The 20,645-nt window shown below is 39.0% G+C and overlaps 1 protein-coding gene across 9 annotated transcripts in view; it reads right to left on the bottom strand.

Annotated features, from left to right (window-relative positions):
• FMR1 (fragile X messenger ribonucleoprotein 1) overlaps positions 1 to 20,320 on the bottom strand; it is a 37,843-nt gene extending 17,523 nt beyond the window's left edge. For all 9 annotated transcript variants that reach the window (XM_068962624.1, XM_068962626.1, XM_068962625.1 and 6 more), the window contains exons 1-7: positions 20,200 to 20,320; positions 10,060 to 10,112; positions 5,864 to 5,957; positions 3,255 to 3,326; positions 2,835 to 2,983; positions 1,095 to 1,188; positions 889 to 1,005 (exon numbers count right to left, since the gene is read on the bottom strand). In XM_068962624.1, the coding sequence (XP_068818725.1) occupies positions 889 to 1,005; positions 1,095 to 1,188; positions 2,835 to 2,983; positions 3,255 to 3,326; positions 5,864 to 5,957; positions 10,060 to 10,112; positions 20,200 to 20,250 (630 nt within the window). In that variant the 5' untranslated portion in view covers positions 20,251 to 20,320. The remainder of the gene's footprint in view (positions 1 to 888; positions 1,006 to 1,094; positions 1,189 to 2,834; positions 2,984 to 3,254; positions 3,327 to 5,863; positions 5,958 to 10,059; positions 10,113 to 20,199) is intronic.
• Positions 20,321 to 20,645: the final 325 nt, after the last annotated feature.

Raw genomic sequence — 20,645 nt, 5'->3', positions numbered from 1 at the left:
AAGTAATTAAATAGACCTCCACGGCCAAAAAGAAAATAAAGGAGCAAAAGGAGATATAAATGTCTCCTCTCCTGCTAGGTGTTCAGCAATCTCAATTAAGTTGGAAGGTGGCAAGTTTCACAGACTTTTACAAGAATATAGCCTTTAGTAGTGGTCACCTTTTCTCTTCAAATGCAGTCTGGAACTCCTTTTTTTATTTACTATTTCAACTGCATGGTGTTTTCCCTCTAATGAAATGAATAATGATGAGGAAGTCTGGAATCTGGCAATTACATACTGGAGTTGGCACACTAAACTAAAATCCATTTAGTTTCTATGGTAATGGATGGAAGTACTAAATAGTTATCAATGAAAATAAATGTATGGTGATGAAAATTATTGGAAGATTAATAAAAGTAGATAAAATGCACCTTAAGAGACGAAATAGTAAGTTAGGGAAAGAGCCTCTGGCAGGAATCTGAAGACAGGAGTTTTAAAGAGTAACAACCAATTAGAATGAAGAAGTTCTATACCCTTTTAAACAGAGATAAACATACATAATGAAAGGAATGTGATTAGATATTTAAATACTCTCTAGTACTTTAATGATAACATGTTATATGGGAGAATCATTGCTTCACTTTATTAGCAGCTTTGATGAACTTCTAGCAGAAAGTGAGTTGGCCAGAAGTTTCTTAATATACATAAACTGCTGCTTAATTCTGAAACCTCAGGTATAAAAATTTTAGTATGATTATGCATTGTACAATTTAATTTTTCAAAATATAGAATATAAGGAATTGCTAAGAACAATAAACAAAGGACAAGCTGCCCAAAGTCATGTTTTGTAACCACACAGTTATCATTTCTAGATAAGCCTTACAAGCATTGCTAGGGAAAGCCACATACCTCCAGCTGCTTACTGGCTTCTTCATTTCTCAGTATCAGAGACAGCTTAGTGCGCAGACTCCGAAAGTGCATGTCAATCAGCATGTGTGCTCGCTTTGAGGTGACCTCACTGATGGACTGAAGGATATTAAAAAAAAAAAACCGTTATGATCAAAGCAAATGCCCTAAATGAAACACACCAAAATAGACAACTCAGAAACACTCACCAAAACGACGAGCTGATAACTTTCTGGATCATAAGTTACAGAAAAGGCACCAACTGCCTTTTTAAAGTCTTTGTGTGCAGATTCCTTGGCACACCTAAAAAAAAAAAAAAAGAATAACCATTGTGAAGTTAAGATGAATGATTACCAACTACTGGGATAAATATATGCAGAGATATTTGCACTTAGTAGAATTGTAGATTCATATTAAACTTGATTTATGCAAAATATGCTATATCCATCTGTAAATTCAGTTTCTTTGCTGGGCTTCTCAGGCCAATTTGAGATTATAGAGAAAGGAAAAAACCAGTTATGCTCATAGGAAATTATTGGTGGTCCTAGATTATCAAAGATGACATCTTTAGGGGAACTTACTTCCCTGGTGGCTCAGCAGTAAAGAATCCGCCTGCAATGCAAGAGATGCAGGAGATCAGAGTTTGATCCCTGGGTTGGAAAGACCCCCTGGAGGAAGAAACGGCACCCCACTCCAGTATTCTTGCTTAGAAAATCCCATGGATAGAGGAGCCTGGTGGGCTACAGTCCATGGGGTCACAAAGAGTTTGTACACAACTGAGCGACTGACCACCACTCTCCTCTGCAGGCTTCCTGACTTCAGTTATACATGATGCATCCATGGTCAGTAGTCTTACTCTTTGTGACCCAAGGACTACTGTTCATGGGATTTTCCAGGCAAGAATACTGTAGTGAGTTCCCATTTCCTCCTCCAGAGGATCTTCCTAACCCAGAGATCCAACTCACATCTCCTGTGTCTCCTGTATTGGTAGGGAAATTATTTTACCACTGACCCACCTGGGAAGCCCTAGTTACATATGGTAGGTCACTAATTTTCTTGAGTCAATTGTTAAAAACTTTTGGGGATAGCTCCCAGGTGTTCAATTTTGTTCTGCTGTTTCTTTTCTAAAGAAAAAGTGCTGATCAATTATAGGGTGAGAAGAAAACATGTATGAATCAGAAGGCACAAACATACATATGCAATCTTTATAATTAACAAGTAGGATTTCTATGCATTTTGAACTATTAATAGAAGTTAATGTTTATCTAAAGTGTGATGTCTAAATCAAATTTAATATATGCTCTTACTCTAAAGAGTCTTATTTAAGCATTACTTCATATCAAGGATGGTAAGAGAGAAGACCTTTGGAAGCTTCTTTAAGCTATAGTTGTTACATATGTATCTCAGAATATTAGCTAAAAGGGAAAAAAACCTGGAGAAATCAACATTGCCTAAAAATTGGTTTGTAACTTATGACAGAACTGTATTAATCAGTTTCAAAAATCTTAAAATTCTATGATGAATGTTTATGTTAGAAAAAAAAATGTACATTAGCTATCTATGTGGCCAAGTAAGTTTAAACAACTGGAATGTTGGCTTGATTCAGTTCAGTGCAGTCACTCATTTGTGTCTGACTCTATGTGACCCCATGGACTGCAGCACACCAGGCCTCCCTGTCCATCACCAACTCCCCGAGTTTGCTCAAACTCATGTCCGTTGAGTCAGTGATCCCATCCAACCACCTCATCCTCTGTCATTCCCTTCTCTTCCTGCCTTGGCTTGATTACATAACCAGAAAAAGCTAAATTTTTTTCCCACTGCTTTTGCAAGCCATTTATGTCAAAGTTCACTGAGGTTAAAAATTGTTTCCTATTATTTGAAAATGTATTATTTTAAATTAATTGCACAGCACCTCTTAAGTTCTCAGCTTTTCTTGCAAATCAACTCACATTTGTCTTAAGTCTTCTGGAACATCCAGTTTGATTTTATGAAAAGTCTCTTTTGTGGCAGGTTTGTTGGGATTAACCGATCGCAAACGTTCAATTGTGACAATTTCATTGTATGTAGCATCACAAGCTGCATATTCTATCACGTAAAACTGTGAGAAATAAATCAAAGTCATTCCTGATCATAGTGTTTACATTAAGAACAAGAAGCTATACCTATTCAGTTCTTTTAAAATTCTTTAAAGGGAAAAAAAGCTATTTGATCAACTAACTGAAACACATAAAACATACTGAACATATAAACATTTAAATAAAGTAATCAAGCTATTACTTTCAAATAGAAATCCAAACAGAAATGTATATACCTGGATTTAGAAAAGGGGAAGAGCATAAGAAAAATAATTGAAATAGGCATTTTCCTACCTCACCCTTTATCATCCTCACTTTAGCTAACCACCAACAGCAAGGCTCTTTTTCATTTGCTCTGGAATAAACCTACACAAAAATTACAACATAGAATATTTCACGATTAAAATCATTCAGAAATCTGTAAATTATCAGACATCAAGAAAAATTTCTTAAAATGACCTTTGGTATCTTGCAAATCTGTTAGGTTGTAGACTTTTAACCAAACTGTACCCCTGCTTCTAGACAGAGACATTCAGAAACTACCTGGTTACCAGGAAGAGTACTGTAAAATATGCTTCCCTATTTCTCTGTGCTGTCTCTGTGCTGCCTCAGTAATCATCAGTATTCTGAATACGAAAGCTTGACCACTTATAAAGCTGGGCATGCTTTCTTTGGGTACTCTGTGAGCTATGAAAATATATCTAAACATGTAAAGATGGACGTGTTTTTGTTTTACTTTAATAAGCAAATAACAAGTTGAAAGTTAGTGATCCTGGCCTACTGCCGGGCTCATGGTCACTAAATGGGTAAGGCCACTGACTATTCAACCCACTAAGGATACCACCTGGTATTCATGTCTCCTGGGACTAAATGGACAGCAACTGGGTCACTCTGGTCTCCTGTCCCCTTCTCCACTAAAATGGACAACTCCACGCTGGCAATCCTCTGGATACCACCTTTCTCCTCTCACATACTGTTGATCAGTTCTTCTAAACTGATCTCTCTGGTGACCACTTCAAAGTTCACTTATGATGTACAGCATAGAACCTTTTGTGAAGACACTAGCAAATCAAGGTTAATAGGAAAAGACACATGGTGAATGACAGAAATACTCAAAAGTAGAAAGAAGACACAGGAGGACAAGGGGATGGGGAGGAAAGGACAGAAGACAAACAACTCAGGGCTCCAACTCTGGTCCCCCTTTTACTACTGAAGTTCATAGAGACAAAACACAGTGATGAAACACAACTTAACTCAACCTACCTTTCCCTCTTGCCCCCATTACTTCCTTTCACCTCTGCTCTAGTCAGAGAAATAATGTCAGTTATTTGTTAACTGTTTTGTCATCCTGACAACAGCTTTTCATTGGTTCCCATTGGTCATGTGACTAAGGTGCGCAAAAAGTCCCCTCTATCCATTACTATTATGAGCATTCCTGGTGTAGACAGACCAAAAGACCTAAGTTAATGGTTATACAATACAGTGACTAAATATAACTTGATTTAATCCACATTTTCTTGTAACCATCAATTCCTTTCATCTCTGCTCTAGCTAGTGATAAGCTCAGTTATGTATCACTGTTAGTGGGGTCACTATGGAAACAGGATCTCATTGGCTACCACCTGTCACGTGACTCAGCTGAGCACTATAAAGAAAAAACAGTCCCTTTTATCAACCCAAACACTACTATGAGGCCTTCTGATACACACAGACCAAAAGTCCTGGTCCTTGACTTCAGGACACATGTAGTCTCCTGGGGAAGTGAACAACTAAAGGTCCTCAAGTTCAGACAGTGTTTGTACTCTCTACTTGAGTCCTGACAAAACCAAACCCAGTTCCTTACACCTAGTTTAAGTACTGAGTACATCTTGGGTAAATAAATAGCACTTCAGAAAAGAACACAGGCTGGACATTGAGACCTACCTTGAGCACTCCCTAAAACGGCACTCTTGCCCATACATCACCTTCCATCCTTGGTCTTCTTTCTCAGCCTTATTCACAATGGCCCTAATATTAACTCTCCTCACTAGAACAGGAACCTGTTAAAGGCTGGGGCCTCTTCTGTTTCACTGCACCATCTGTACCCAGCACAGAAAATAAGAATTCAAGGACCTAGCACACCTCACCTGACCTGCACAAATGGATTCTTAGCTGCTTCCATCATACTGAAAATAAAACTGCTACCATTAACAAGGCATTGTGGAGAAGAGAAGTACCTTAAAATGGAGTATGTGCAGGGGGATGAAGAAGAAGATACTACACAGACCAACTACAACATAAAGCCGACTCCAAGTGCCTGAAGTCTCACAAAAATTTTCAGTGGCTAGAGAAATCACAATCTTTTTGTCAATGTGTTACATCTCCATAGTACCTTTTGGTCAGACATTACTGGCACATAAGCAGATGGTTCATAGCATCTCCTGTGAAAAGATATTTTACCTACAGGTGTATATACTAAAACTCGTAGATGAGTTTTTAAAAATATCCCAGAAGGCTTTATTGCTACTTAAAGAAATCCCAGGATGCTGCTTTATCGAAAGGCATGGTTCTTTTCCCAACCCATTTTGCTTAAAATGGGGACATGGTTGTAAACTAACAATATATTATTCAAACAAGATTCAGAAATTGAGGAAATGGGGAAAAGAAATCCTAGTGGACAAGGGAAATCAGTGGTGACTTTCCAAGCTGTGCTTTGAATGCTGTTCAGGCAGCCACATTTAAGCATCAATAATGTATTATGTCAAATCATTACTAGGATGGTGCAGTCAAAAGCCTATTTGCGTAAGAGCTATAATTCTCAAGGTAGACTGAAAAGCATTAAAGACAAGGGATACAAAAGGTGCAAACAAGTTAAATGTTCCCAGTTCTTCAGTGCTTAATAACTTGATGGTGGGAAGACTTACCTCTACTTCATCGCTTTCATTTATATCTTTATTATAACCCACAGGTGGTGGGAATCTCACATCATGGAATGGAATCTGCCTGTCTGGCTGCCAGCTGCAAATAAGCAAACACAATTATTTAACATGTTTTCTGGTTTAATGGAAGGGATGACTATGCTGCCATCAACCTTTGGTTAAGTGTGACCCTTTGTTTTTCTAGTTTAAAGAAGCAAATGCTTTAAAACTGTCAGTGTTTCACTGAGTGGGGGCATAATGGTAATATAGAGACATTTCAACAAAGTCTGCATGCAACACAGCAGCCTTGTAGTTCTATTTGGAGTATTTCTCTAAACACAATAGATCAACATTACAATTTAACAAGTCTTTCTTCCAATAATTTCAACTTCTAAGAATTCTAAAATTCAGGCCACGACAGCAATTTCCTTTGGTGCTTAAATACGTTAGTATCAGTATGTTAGTAATGTCATCACCATACTTCTACTTGCAAAGGAATTTTAACCACATTCCAACAACCACAGAAACTGGTCTTAATGCCCTCTAATTTCCAAGCAAAACGGGGCGGTCAGCACATTAGCAATTCACAACTCACTTTTCCCCCTTTAAATTTTAGATCCCGCGAGGTGGTCAACTCTTGCCATGGATAGCTGGCTGCTGATCAGTATGATGTACCAGCATGCACTGGACGGGTGGGGTCTCCTAAACCACAGAAACCCAATGGAGACAGCCTACAGGAGTTCAGTAAGTTGCCTATGTTTTTTCATTTAAAGTTATATGGAACAATTTTGAAAACACCAAATTATTCTTTTAAATCACGATGATATGAAATATTAAAAGATAAACTCTGCAAAACGCTAGCAGATTCAACTGCTAGAGCAGTCATTTCTGGGTTTTCTGTTAAAGGGCTTTCTTAGTAAAATCCTATCGAGAAATGTGCTATTTGTTTTGGGGGATTTTTTTTTTTTATATTCTATTATATAAGATAGCAAGGTAAAGAAGTCTGAATTTGTGGAAATCTGATTCAGGCCTATGTTACATTGCACCTATTTTCTGCATTATTATAAACCCTTGAAAACTCTGCAACTTAAAAGAAAATATCTTCAGGGAATTCCCTGGCGGTGCAGTGGTTAGCACTCATCTCTCTCACTGCTGGGAGCCTAGGTTTGATCTCTGGTTGAGGAACTAAGATCCCACAAGCCATGCAGTGTGGCCAAAAACAACAACAAAAAAGTGTCTTTACTGCAGAAAAACTTTTTTAATATACTTACTGAAATTAGTGACCAATGTTACAGATAAACATATATATCACAGATTCATTGCTAAACTTTATTTGTAAAGCATGTAGTGATACATAATTTTCTTCATTCCAAAGAAGGAAGATTTTAAGGATACAGAGATTAAAATTCAAATTCTTTTTTTTAAATGTGAAACATAGAAGACAAAAAGAAGACATCTAAGTTAATGTGGTATTATAGGAGTTTATGACTGATAAGAAAGGATATAAGCTGACGTTTTATAAAACATCAAGTTCATTTTTATATGCTTGCTTTACAAAAATCAGAAAACAAAAAGGAAATGCAAGGGAGTACAAAGACACTACTTTGGTAGGGACCTATCAAATCCTGGTGACATGCTCAAACCCAGTGTTGAATCGCATACATAGTACACAAACACAAGGAAAAAGTTGATCTATTTCAAATTCCCAGCATGACAGTAAGAGAAACTTGTATACAACTATGGTACAGGAGAGAACTAGAAGGTCCAAAGACAAAATAATTTTAAGTTTATAGTAGAAATATGATTGAAAACATATGAGAACTGATCACTGTAAAAACTAGAAACCAGACACATTCTTAAACACATAGAGGAAGTAAGAGTATTTGCTTAGTAACTTAAAACAGTAGCAAATAAAGAAAACTCTCCTTTTATGGAAAATAGTGTTTACCTCATGATGGAAGCAAGCAGATAAAGGGTGTAAAGAAAAAAATTCCTCTCCAAGTTATTAAAGATTCCTCTGTTAGAGGCATGATGCTGTTATCCAGTCTATAATGCATGGATAATCATGTAATGAAGCAGATTCTGAAACTTTTGACTCTATGTATTCAAAGAAAGGTATTCTATTACCCAAACTTGTATTTTGGACCAAGACCATTTGTCTAGAACTGAAAATATGATTGGATACTCTAGATCCTTTTATCTCTGTCCCCTTAAATTTTAGGCATCCGAGACTACTACAGTTGACCCTTGAATAACTTGGAGGTTAGGGCCACTAACTCACTCTCTATGCAGTCAAAATCCATGGATAACTTATAGTCAACTTTCCATATCCAGAGTTCCTCTGAATTTGTGGTTTGTATCATGGATTCAAATGACTCTGATTCATGTACTACTGTAGGATTTACTACTGAAAAAAATCCACATACAACTGGTCCTACACAGTTCAAACTCATGACCCTTGGTCAAGGGTCAACTGTACTTTGTCCTATTGGTAGCTAAAAGATCCTGCTAACATTCTATTTACACCATGTCTTGGTCAGATACTGTATTTTAACAGATTTATTGAGATATAATTCACATAACCCTATAAGCCATCCACTGAAGTGTATATACAAGTCGATGACTTTAAGTAGATTCATAGATATGTGCCACCATTACCAGGGACTTCCCTGGTAGCTCAGTTGGTAAAGAATACACCTATAGTGCAGGAGACCCAGGTTCGATTCCTGGGTGGGGATGATCCCCTGGAGAAGGACATGGTTAACGCACTCCAGTATTCTTGCCTGGAAAATTCCACGGACAAAGGAGCTTGGGAGGCTACAGTCCATGGGGTTGCAAAGAGTCAGACACAACTTAGCAACTAAACCACCACCATTACCAGTGAATTTTAGAACATTTTCATCACTTCAAAAAGAAATCCCATACTCTTTGGCTATGGCTCTCCACTCCCACCAGCCCCAAGCAACCACTTATTTATATATTTTCTCTATAGATTTGTAATCTGTTTTTGATACACTACTAATTTCTCTAAATGCCAAAGAACTGATGCTTTTGAACTGTGGTGCTGGAGAAGACGCTTGAGAGTCCCTCAGACAGCAAGGAGATCAAACCAGTCAATCCTAAAGGAAATCAGTCCTGAATATTCAATGGAAGGACTGATGCTGAAGCTCCAATACTTTGGCAACCTGATGCGAAGAGCCGACTTATCAGAAAAGACCTTGATGCTGGAAAAGATTGAGGGCAGGAGGAGAAGGGGGCGACAGAGGATAAGATGGCTGGATGGCATCATCGACTCAATGTTTGCTCGACATGAGTCTGAGCAAACTCTGGGAGACAGTGAAGGGCAGGGAAACCTAGCATGCTGCTAGTCCGAAGAGTCGGACATGACTAAGCAACTGAACAACAACAATTAATTTCTCTTGTTAAATAAAAAACACTGTAACTGTTGACCATCCTTGAGAGTTCAGTAAAATCCTAAGATCATGATCACATCTATGGGTTTGGCAGAGGAGTTTATACGTACTTGAGAATCTTGAATAGCTACTCTGAAAATAGCTTATTAACAGCATTCAAAAAATTTAGTCAAGAGACCTGTCTCCCCAATAAAATGTTAACATCTATCTCTACTATTGATGCCTTTGTACATACAGCTAATGTGCCTAGGCCTCTAAGTATTTTTATGTACTCATTTAACAGTAAACAGAAAAGATCAGTTACTGCTATTGATGATTTTAAATATATGAAATAGATAAAAAATGTTAATAGGCAAATGTAATTATTTCCAATAAAATATACCAAAGGACTAAAACTATCAGTTTTAGATTTAACATTACAAAATTCACATCAACTTTCCCAATGGATTCCCATGAATCCATTCACTTCCATCTTTAAATATTTACAAATATCTCTATTCAAACTCTCAGTTACTAGCACAGAACAATCTGGTTTCTTCGTTCACATTCAAAGGAACTGAGATGTAAGGGTCAAGATTATACAAAAGGGATCTCCGAGGTCATTAGCAGGAACAGTCATTCCATTGGTTTAATACTGAATTGTTCACGAACTTCCTGGTCAGTAACATGAAGATCCATTCCTGAAAAACACTCAAACTAGACTTGAATTTTTTTAAATGAGGAGTAAAAGGAAAAATTAGCATAGAATGTTAAAGAACCTAAATATTAAAATTATATCAAGACACTTACTTGTTTTCAAATGCCACTGTTATTGAATCTTCATGAACATCTTTTACAAATGCCTATTAAAAAAACACAGTTAAATTAACTTCTAAGCTTAAATATCATTTTTGTTTTTAGTTACACTTTACAGCAACACAAATATTTTAACAACAGAATGAAGCTTCAAGTAAAAGTTTGTTAGTTTGCGAGGCTCACTCATTCATGAATCACATCTGTATTTACATACCTACAACGTGCTAGGCCCTAGGAATACTGATTATTTAAAATAGAGGAAAAAGAATTGCTCTAGAGTTCAGCATCTAATAGGAGAAAGACAGATAAGTAAACTGAAAATTACAATGCAAAGCTGAAGGTATACTTTAGATTAAAAGTATTAGAAACTAAGAAACTTGTTACAGAACTATATACCAGTCAGTATGGATCTGTTATAACGTATCTTCTTCTCCTTAATACAATTTTAGGAGAATACAATAGTAAGTAACTAAATATAATCTCAAATCTCTGTGAACACAAGTACACTAAGTTCTCTTTAACAATATGCTGCTAATACCACTAAAAAGTCCAATTACCAGAGTTTAATTAAATTCTCAATCTCACAGGCACTTGGTGGAAAAAATAGTAATATAAAGTACAGAAGTTTAAATCTTTTAAATCTGATGACGCAATTGCTAATAATCTGCAAAAAGACATAACAAAAGTAATAGCTAATTATCAAGAAATCTTTAATCAGCATGCTGTCTGTAATTCTATAAATGACATAACAAAATAGCTAATTATCAAGAATTCTTTAATCAGCATGCTGTCTTTAATTCTATAAAATTAAGTTTTTAATAGGTGCAGAAAAGGAGGCTTTGTTTTTTGTTTTGACAATTAGAGGAGTAAGATAAAGGATAAAGAAACCCAAGGGGCTTTTTATATCTTAATTCATTTCAAAATGGTTTTAGAGATTTCAGCTTCTTACTCCAGTGTGTTCTGGGCATGTCTCTGTACTTTTGTGGTTTCTCCCTGTCTACAGGATTATGGTCAAACTCCTCCGGCTGTAGAAGGCCTGTGGTGACCGGAGGTGAGCATTTTTGAAGGCTGTAACCCAGAAATGCTAAACAACTTGGGCCTCTCTTCCTGCCTGCCTGCTGTCCTTCCCCTCTTTTCACTGAGCTATATCCTATGGGTTTTATTTCAGTTCAGATGTCACCTCCTATGGGAAAACACAGAAGACTAAGTTCAATTTCACCTTCTAACTTCTTAAAGCATTTTACCAGTATCCCCCCCCTATAAACTACCCTACTAGAGTATTTTGCCCGTTTTCGTACCAAAGGTAAGCTTCCTGAGGGTGTCTTTTATTTACGGTTGAACTTCAAAGTAACTATTAAGGGTTCACTGAATAGTTATTATCATGGATCACTGCCTAAAGGGTTCTTATCCTAGCCTCCAGGAGAAAAGGTATTTGTGTGGTTTGAGGGGGTGGAGCTGGGTGGGGGTGGAGGGTGGAAGGGGTGGGGTGGGGATGCTGATCAGGGAAGACAAATAGAAGAGGCTGAGGTTCCTATGCAGCAGGCCTAAATGGGCAGTGGGAACAAAGGCTCAGACCTGGAGAAACAGCTAGGGGTGTGGTAGAAATAAATCCTCTGTGGAAAGGAAGTCAAGACAATTCAATGGGGGGGCGGGGGGGGGGGGAGGGGAAGAACAGTGCTTTCAACAAATGGTGCTGGGACAATTGGATTATCCCCTTGCAAAAGAATAAATTTTGGCCTAACCTTATACCATATACAAAAATCAAAGACTTAAAGGTTAGAGCTAGAACTATACAACTCTTAGAAGAAAATATAGTAGTAAATCCCCCTGACTTCAGATATTGGGAAGATAGCTAGCTTGGAGTAAGACCCTTCTTTAACTTCTCTATGTATCATCAGTAATTGGCACAATTTCTGGTATACAGTAGGTGCCCAATAGATGAGTTAAACAAATGATTCAAAGCAAATATCTTGGTAAACAAATACATCATCAAAAGCCAGAAATTAAAGCATTGTTTAAAAACTAAAACTTTCCAAAATATCAAATTAAAACATTATCAGTCAAGTATTAAATAGCTGTGAGAAGTCACTTCAGTCTTGTCCAACTCTATGCCACCCCATGGGCTGTAGCCCACCAGGCTCCTCTGTCCATGGGATTCTCCAGGCAAGAATACAGGAGTGGGATGCCATTTCCTTTTCTATTAAATAGCTGCTCCTAAGAAAAACAATGGCAAGTAAGACAGGGCTCTGGAAACCATTTACAGTTGACCCTTGAACAACACAGGTTTGAACTGTGAGGATCCACTTACACATGGACTTTTTTCCAGTAAGTATAGTACCCATATTTTCACTTCATAGACATTTAAATTATCTAAAGGCGGGGGCAGGGTTTAGGTTCAATTAGAGGTCACAATATGTAGAATCAAAAGAACTTGGGTTTGAGTCCTGATTCTGTCCAAGCTGTTTCACCTTCCTGCCTTTGGGTGAGTCATTTATCAACTGCTTTTGCTACCCTAGTCCCAGTGTCCAAGGGTTGACTGTACACTGAACCTAAACAGAGACACCAAACTCCTGTAATTATGCTGTAACGAATAAAGCAAAGCTATGCTAAAAGAAAGTTTCCTTGTAAGATCAAGGTGGACTGTAATGGAACCTAGGTGTTCTGCTATATCCAAGATGCCTAAATAATTATTTCTAAATTAAACATATGTCTGTATTTTTACAGTTCTTCATTTCAAGTGGGGGGAATTCACATTTTCTTCCTATCATTTTGATATTGCTTATTTTCCCTCAGCTTTATTTAAATCACACACATTTTCAACAGAGTGTTGAGAACTCTAGTTAAATACTGACCATGATATCTTAGAATATACTCGAGATTTCATAAGGGCGCATGCCCCCACTGCTCTGGGTTTGCCTCACTATTACTATAGCAACAGAAAGGCTTGATTTTGAGTAAAGTTGGAGGAACTGGAGATTTAGTTTTCTAAAGTAAAATAAGCTTTTTAGTTTTAGTAATTAGTTTTCCACAAATTACAAAGAAAGGGAGAACAGGGCCCCCCTGCCCTCAATTTCTCCCGTCTTGACAATGATGGCTAATACCAAATTAACAATTTGCTTTTTGAGGGTGGGACTTCTATTAGGAGCTAATCCCTTATTTACCAAAAAATGTCATGGCCTCTGTCTTCAAGCTTGTCTAAAGCTTTATGTTTGCATGTCACGGCAGTAACAAATATTAGTTCCTTCCTGTATATTATGGGGCTTTCCAGGTGGCTCTAGTGGTACAGAACCTGCCTGCCAATGCAGGAGACGCAAGTTCCATTCCTGGGTTGAGAAGACCCCCTGGAGGAGGGCATGGCAACCCACTTCACTATTCTTGCTTGGAGAATTCCACGGACAGAGGAGCCTGGTGGGCTACAGTCTATAGTGTTGGGAAGAGTCAGACATAATTGAAGTGACTGAGCATGCACGCACTGTATATTAAATGCTGAAAATGTTAAGTCCTTTAGTCAGCTAAGAGAACCTTGTTACAGCTGGGTGAAGATTTGTTCTCACTAAATCAGGTATCTTTCCAATACTACTGCTCTTGTCTAAACTGTGCTACTGTTCACCACAAAAGCTGCTGGTTATATATAAATATTTCTATTTAATAAAGTACAAGTAAATAAAATTAAAAATCAGTCTCTGAGTTATACTTGCCACATTTCAAGTGCTCAAAAGCCACACATGGCTTAGTACCTACTGCAGAGGACAGCACAGGCAGAGCACACTACATCATCACAGATGGACGGATCTGTGGACAGCACTGATTTCCCCACTTAGAAATTTGGGGGAATGATTTCAAATCCACGTTGAAAGCACTCTAAAAGTTCGTCTCATTATTTCACCACTACATTTTAATTTTTTTTTCTATTTGCAAAAAGATTTTTGTACAGTTTAATCACACTCATTCACCGCATTTGCCTATTTCCTAAAATTAAACATTCCTTCAAAGGAGGAAGATCTGCAATGGTTGTGACTATTAAAAAAAAACAAAAACAGCTCTCAAAGATTTTAAAAACAATTCCGGATATACAGTGTCAAAAATGGCTTAAGCAATCATCACAGCCTACCAGGGCCACTGCCTTCGAGTTAATGAGGCTTATCTATATATGGATGTTTGCATGATTGTTTCAAAACCAGTCATTTTTAGTGGAATAAAATAAATTCATAGGTTACCTCTGCTTCACACACTCGCCAAGCACAAAGGTCTCCTGTGACTTCAGAGGCCTTTTGCTAAAATTCCAACAAAGGTCCCAATTTTCTGTTTCTCATCATATTTTCTCCAATAACTCTCCTTTTTGGCCCTGCTCCTCCCTTATCCCAATAATCATGTCCTTTCCTTCCCTGGCCGCCCGCAGAGCACTATCACCCCACCCACCAACGTGGAAAACTAAGGTTGGTTGCACTCTCTACCTATCCACACATCAAAGCTGATGAGACAATAGGTTGAGGGAATTTCTGTGGGGTTGGTTACCAAAGAAGGCAACTGAAAGGGTTTGAATACAGGAAGAGAGTTGCATGGAACTGGATGAGAACTAGGGCTCTTACAGGAGTCAGTAAACTTGGTGGTTAACTGTTCTGCTGTGGGGACTTTCCTGGAGGTCCAGGGGTTAACATGCTTCTATAGCAGGGGGCCCACATTCAAGTCCTGGATGCAGCACTAAGATCCCACACTCGTCTATGGCCAAAACAAATAAAAAACGCAAACAACCACCAAGAAAAGAGCCTTTGAGGAAAAACAAAACAAAAATGAGTTTTGCTGTGAATGAGAGATAAGTTCAAAATCTTGATTCTATGACATAATAGCCGCGGGACTCTCCAAGAAGTGGTCTCTGGGCCTTGTATGCCTTGTCTGCGTAAGTAAGGAATGGATACAGAACTGGACTTGCTGTCTGCTGTGTGAATAAAGAAATCACACATGTCTAGTGCTTAGCATGAGGCCTAACACTAGTTGGCACTAAGTAAGTTACAGGTAAAGCAGAGAAGGGCATATTTTATAAAAGATGCAGAGCCATAAACACTCTTGCACTTGAGAAAGTTACATCTCAAAAAATCATACTTTTAAAAAAGATATTAAAACTTAGGACAGAAAAAGAAAAGGGTATTTCCTCAAAGATACTAAGTACTAACATGTAGTTTAGACTTTCAAAAGAAAAAAAAGTGACGAAAACCTTTGGGGTTTGAGAAACTGCTAAAAGTGCAGTTAAAGACAAGACACCCAAAGCAACTATACTTCAAAAACAAAAACCAAAAAAGACAGACACAGACTTCTTATTGGGGGGAATAAACACACACACACACAAAAAATCATTATCGGATCCCATCCACCTTACTGGCAACTGCGCCAAAGAGGCAATCATAACATGATACTAGCCAAAGTGTATCATGACTAGAGTTATCTAATTCCAACATCACATCACCCAGACTGATGAAACCAAAAGAAAGTCTGTCCCCATTTCACTGAACTTTTACTCTCCCACTACACCTCACACCTTGGCAAACTCTTCTCACAAACATGAGAGAGGTGACTGTGTAGAGAAATTTCAGTGTAAGCCACTGACCAGCAATGAACAGCTATTACATTATCACTGAAGACAGCTCATGTAGTGCAATGATGATTCTCATTAGAGAAAACTTAAAAGCATCGCAAAATATCCCTCAAGATCATCTGTAGGAGAGAAGATGACAAGGACATATGAAATCTGATAAAATATGATTCAAAGCCAAGGCTTCACATACAAAGTGAGTTATTACTTTGCCACCCTTTGAATGTGGGCGCTAACAACATATGAGAATGAACAACATATGAGAATGAACAACATATGAGAATGAACAACGGAGAGGGCAAAGTACAATAAAACTCATCAACAATTCTTCCAACCACAGTGCATGACTAGGAATACTTGACTTCATTTGGGCATTTACCACAAATTCTGAGGAAAATGCATTCTTTCTGGCTCTCTTTGACCCAAAGACAACACACAGGTACAGAAAGAATAGTATGAAGTGAATTCTTAATTTTCCTGTGCCTATGTATTCTTTTGAATGCATCACTTCTTACCTGCTCCTAACGTAACAAAAGCAAATACTGTAAGAAAATCAAAGATTTCAAACTTTATCTTCCTTTAATAGGCATTCACATGAAAAATTACAGTGTGCAGGAGTTACTAAAAAGGAAGCCTACACATAAACAGAGTATTTCATGATGTCATTGTATGAACTTATAGAATAATGCTGAACCCACATATCTTATACCTCCTGCGTTGGCATTCAGGTTCTTTACCACTAGTGCCACCTGTGAAGCCCAGAATAATGTTAAGACAGTATTACAGGAACAATTACAACTTTAAAAAAGTACAAAAAAAGGATACAGGATGCTTGGGGCTGGTGCACTGGGATGACCCAGAGAGATGGTATGGGGTGGGATGGGGGGTTCAGGATTGGGAACTCATGTACACCCATGGCGGATTCATGCTGATGTATGGCAAAACCAAAATAAAAAATTTAAAAAAATTAAATTTTAAAAAGTACAATGAAAATTTGAAAGTGAAATTGTTAGTCGCTCAGTCACGTCTGACTCTTTGGGACCCCCATGGACTGTAGCCTGCTAGGCTCCTCTGTCCACAGAATTCTCCAGGCAAGAATACTGGAGTGGGTTGCCATGCCCTCCTCCAGGGGATCCGACCCAGGGATCGAACCTGGGTCTCCTGCATTGCAGGCTGATTCTTTACCATCTGAGCTACCAGGAAATCCAATTCATTTCTTTACGTTAAATTTCATTGCTTCAGGAAGTCAGAGTACCTCATCTCAAAGCCCCAATCTGACCCTTACTAGCTCTGACACTTAAGTAATAAGTCATCTACCTCATCTCTTTGTACATCTATGTCCTTAATCTATTACCTAAAATGGGAGTAACAATAGTACCTCATGGTTGTGGGAGGTGATTAAACAAGTTTAAAAGAGGTAAAGCACCTAGAACAGTGCCTGGCACCTAGAAAGCTCTCAGTATCTGTTAACTTGTAGTTTTGTCAGGAACCGCATTCTCACAGTGGTCAGGAATCAGAAATCTAACTATTATAATACTGAATTTTACATTTAATTAATAATCTGTGGAGATTTTCAGAGTGCAGGAGTATGAAGTTGGAAAATGCTCAATTCAAAAGGGTAATAATGCTGCTTCTAAAACACTAAAAAGGGTGTTTAGACTGGGAAGAAAAAAAATGCAGTTGACCTAAAGCTGTACTTCCTTGAAATACAGAAGACTTCAGAGAAAATATGCAGACAATGTTCATTTAAAAAATTTCCTCTTGATCATACATTTTTAGGCAGATGTCCTGATGATAAAGACCTTTTTCAACATTCTTTGTTTAGGAGATGTTTTGTAAAAAATTCTGTGAGGTATAATTCAAGTGTTCTCATGTCCTAAGTAACCTAGCCTCTATATGGTGTACTCATGACTTTTCCAAAGTCAAAGAAATACCTAAGCACAAAAATAGTGGCTCTGACAGTTACTAAATTTAACTTTCAAGTTTTTAAGAATAAACTCCAGAGGGTAAAACAGAAATGAGCTGTTATGATCTTAGGTTTAGATTTCATGGTTCTGTTAATTCTGAATCTGAAGTTTAAGTTAATTTTTTTAGGAAAAAAACCCTATCTGTTACCAGCATACATTCTATCCAGTTTATACTGCAAATTTGGACCATGTGCTCAGAAGACAGAGAACTGCACCTTCCAGTATGGCGGTTCTGGTAGGCAAATCAAAGTCTGAATTAAATTATACTGAAGTAGTTCGAGTTGTTTAGTTCCTTAAGCCTTTTCAATCTGGTGAACCTAGGTTTCTAATTTTTCGTAAATTTAACATTTCTCCGTAATAGTTCATTTTTTGTCTTTATTTCCCATCTTTTCTGTCATAACTCAAATCAGTATTGAGTCCTATAAGAATTTAAACATTTTTCATTCTAGAAACTATTTTTCTATCAACACAGACCATTTGAGGTTTTCTTAAAAACAAAACCTAATTAAATAAGCATCTCGGCAATTTTTCTTCATGTGTTTGTTCACCATTTAACATTTCCCCTCAAGGAACTAACAGACAACCCATTCCTTCTATTCACCTTCATATTAAGCAACTTTTGTTAAAGAACAAAAAAGAGGGGGTGATAAAGAGGAGAGATAGAGGGAGTTTCTTATATTCCAGTCAGTTTGCAAGTAAAATCACAAAGCAAATCATAGGCTCCTGGAAGAGAACAATAAATCCTTCAAGACTAGGATGTACTTGCCCTCTTTAACAAGCCAACTCCACAGTGAGTGATATCCGATCTAATATCACAGATCTATTAGACTACCGCTCCACCTTTAGCCCCTATTCATATTTATTATATTTAGCATCCCAAATCTGGTGAGCAAAACTACCAACCTAGGAATCCCAGGGACAGCAGGGCCTGGTGGGCTGCCGTCTATGGGGTCGCACAGAGTCAGACACGACAGAAGCGACTTAGCAGCAGCAGCAGGAAACAGAAGGGATCTACACAAACTAACCAGCAATAATTATGGATCACTGAAATAAATGCAACCAGAAACTGCAGAGTTAACTGGAAGAATTTTATATTGGTGAGACTTAGGAACAGAAATGCTGGGTTAAATTTTTCCTCCTTTTACAGCAAAAGATTTTTATCATTTTGCTAAAAGCATGGAACAGTTTACATACTTTACTCACTTATGAAATATAATGCTCTTCAAATTTCTCCATGAAATAGGTAAACACATATATAGTCAAGTCAGTGTTTATTTGCCTATACCTCATTTGAAACGTTTATGTTTTTCTATGTAGAGTTAAGAACGGCGCTTGGACAATGGCAATATTTAATTTCCACACTTTTTTCCATATGCACCTTCTGTTGCCAAAATACTGTAGTAAGGTGGGACATCACCCACCGAAGTTACAGAGAGACATTCAAGAGGGTACGAGGACTTGAACCAAGAGGCACTACCTGACATATGAAAATATTATTAAGCCTCTTTTTGAAAATGTAACATATTAGTGAGATTTGAAACATTGTAACTTTTAAAAAGCCTGTAGCAAAACCATGCATGCCTATTTAAAACCTCAACAATATAGTTAGCTACAACATTAACGTTCAGAGAATATAAGTCAAGCGCTTGAAGCACAAAACAATCATTTCCACTCACTTTTAAAAAATTCCATAGGAATGATATACGCTTAGTAAATTTCCTAAAGTTTCATGGCATATATCCAGGCCTTTGCAGGGTTAATTTTTTTTTTTCTTAAGTAGAGTTGCCAGTGTTTTTAGACGCTGAAGCATCTGTATTCCAGAATTTCCCACATTTATAACGGGGGGGGGGTGCAAACATTCAAGATTACCAACTTCTTCAATCCATTACTCGGATATGTAAGGGTCTTCCTGAAACTTTTGAATCTAAAATCTCTTTTGAAATCCACAAAGAGAAGTCACTAATAATCAGTTGCCATTGTGATTTGGTACCAACTACAGCTTCTTACTACTCTTTCTTCACACCGCTCGCCCAGAACAGTGGAGCTCTCCGAAGTCCCAATGCTGGACCGGAAAAGAGAAGCCAAAGGAGAACGCAAACCCTCTTTGCAAGGCAGAAGGCGGCTTGACGGAAGCGCCCCCCGCTCCTCGGCAACTACCCACACGTCAGGCCCGGATCCCACTGGAAAAGGATATTTAAGAAAACAGAAATAAGCCTTCACCGTCACTTCGCGCGGATACTGGTGCTTCCCGCCCGGATCTCTTACCTGCTGTTGGCCCTCGCCCACCCCCAGCGCTCCCTGCTGGGGCTCGGCTCCCAAAAGGGCACCCTCTTTTCCTTGCTCGCTTCTCATTCCGACAGACGCTGGGGCCTCACACTGGAGAGGCAGTGGGGCTCGAGGGGTTTCCCAAAGGCCTGAAGTCCGGTCCTTCCCTCCCTCCCCAAGAACATCCCGCCGAGTGCGCCCCGGGCCCCGGGCGCGGCGCTCGCGAAGAGGGCTCCAGGCCTGCCTCCAGCCGAGGCTAGGAAGAAAAGGGAGGGAAAGCAGGGCGAAGATGGGGCCTGCCCTGGAGTCAAGTACCTTGTAGAAAGCGCCATTGGAGCCCCGCACTTCCACCACCAGATCCTCCATCTTCTCGTCCGCCCTGCTCGCTTCAGAAACCCGCCCTCGAGAGGTGGGCTGCGGGCGCTCGAGGCCCAGCCGCCGCCGCCGCCGCGCTACCGCACGCCCCCCGGCAGCGGCGCCGCAGTCACCGCTGCCGCCTGCGCTCGCCTTCGGCTCGCCGCCCGCTCCGAAGCAGCCCCTCACCGGAAGTGAAACCGAAACGGAGCCGAGCGCCTGACTGAGGCCGAAGGATCCGGCCGCTCCGCGTGTAAACAGTGAAACCGCGTCATGTGACCGACGCCGCCCCTCCCCCCGCGGGTTCGGCCCCTCGGCCCCGCCCTCTTTCCCCTGGCGGGCCCAGGAGCGCGCGCCTGCGCGCTGCTCTGGACGGGCCAGGGGGGCGGGGCGCAACGTGAGGCGCA

This window comes from Capricornis sumatraensis, chromosome X (genome assembly GCF_032405125.1).
Source record: "Capricornis sumatraensis isolate serow.1 chromosome X, serow.2, whole genome shotgun sequence".
In the NCBI taxonomy this organism is placed as follows: domain Eukaryota; kingdom Metazoa; phylum Chordata; class Mammalia; order Artiodactyla; family Bovidae; genus Capricornis; species Capricornis sumatraensis.
This window is presented reverse-complemented; position numbering and strand designations above follow the sequence as displayed.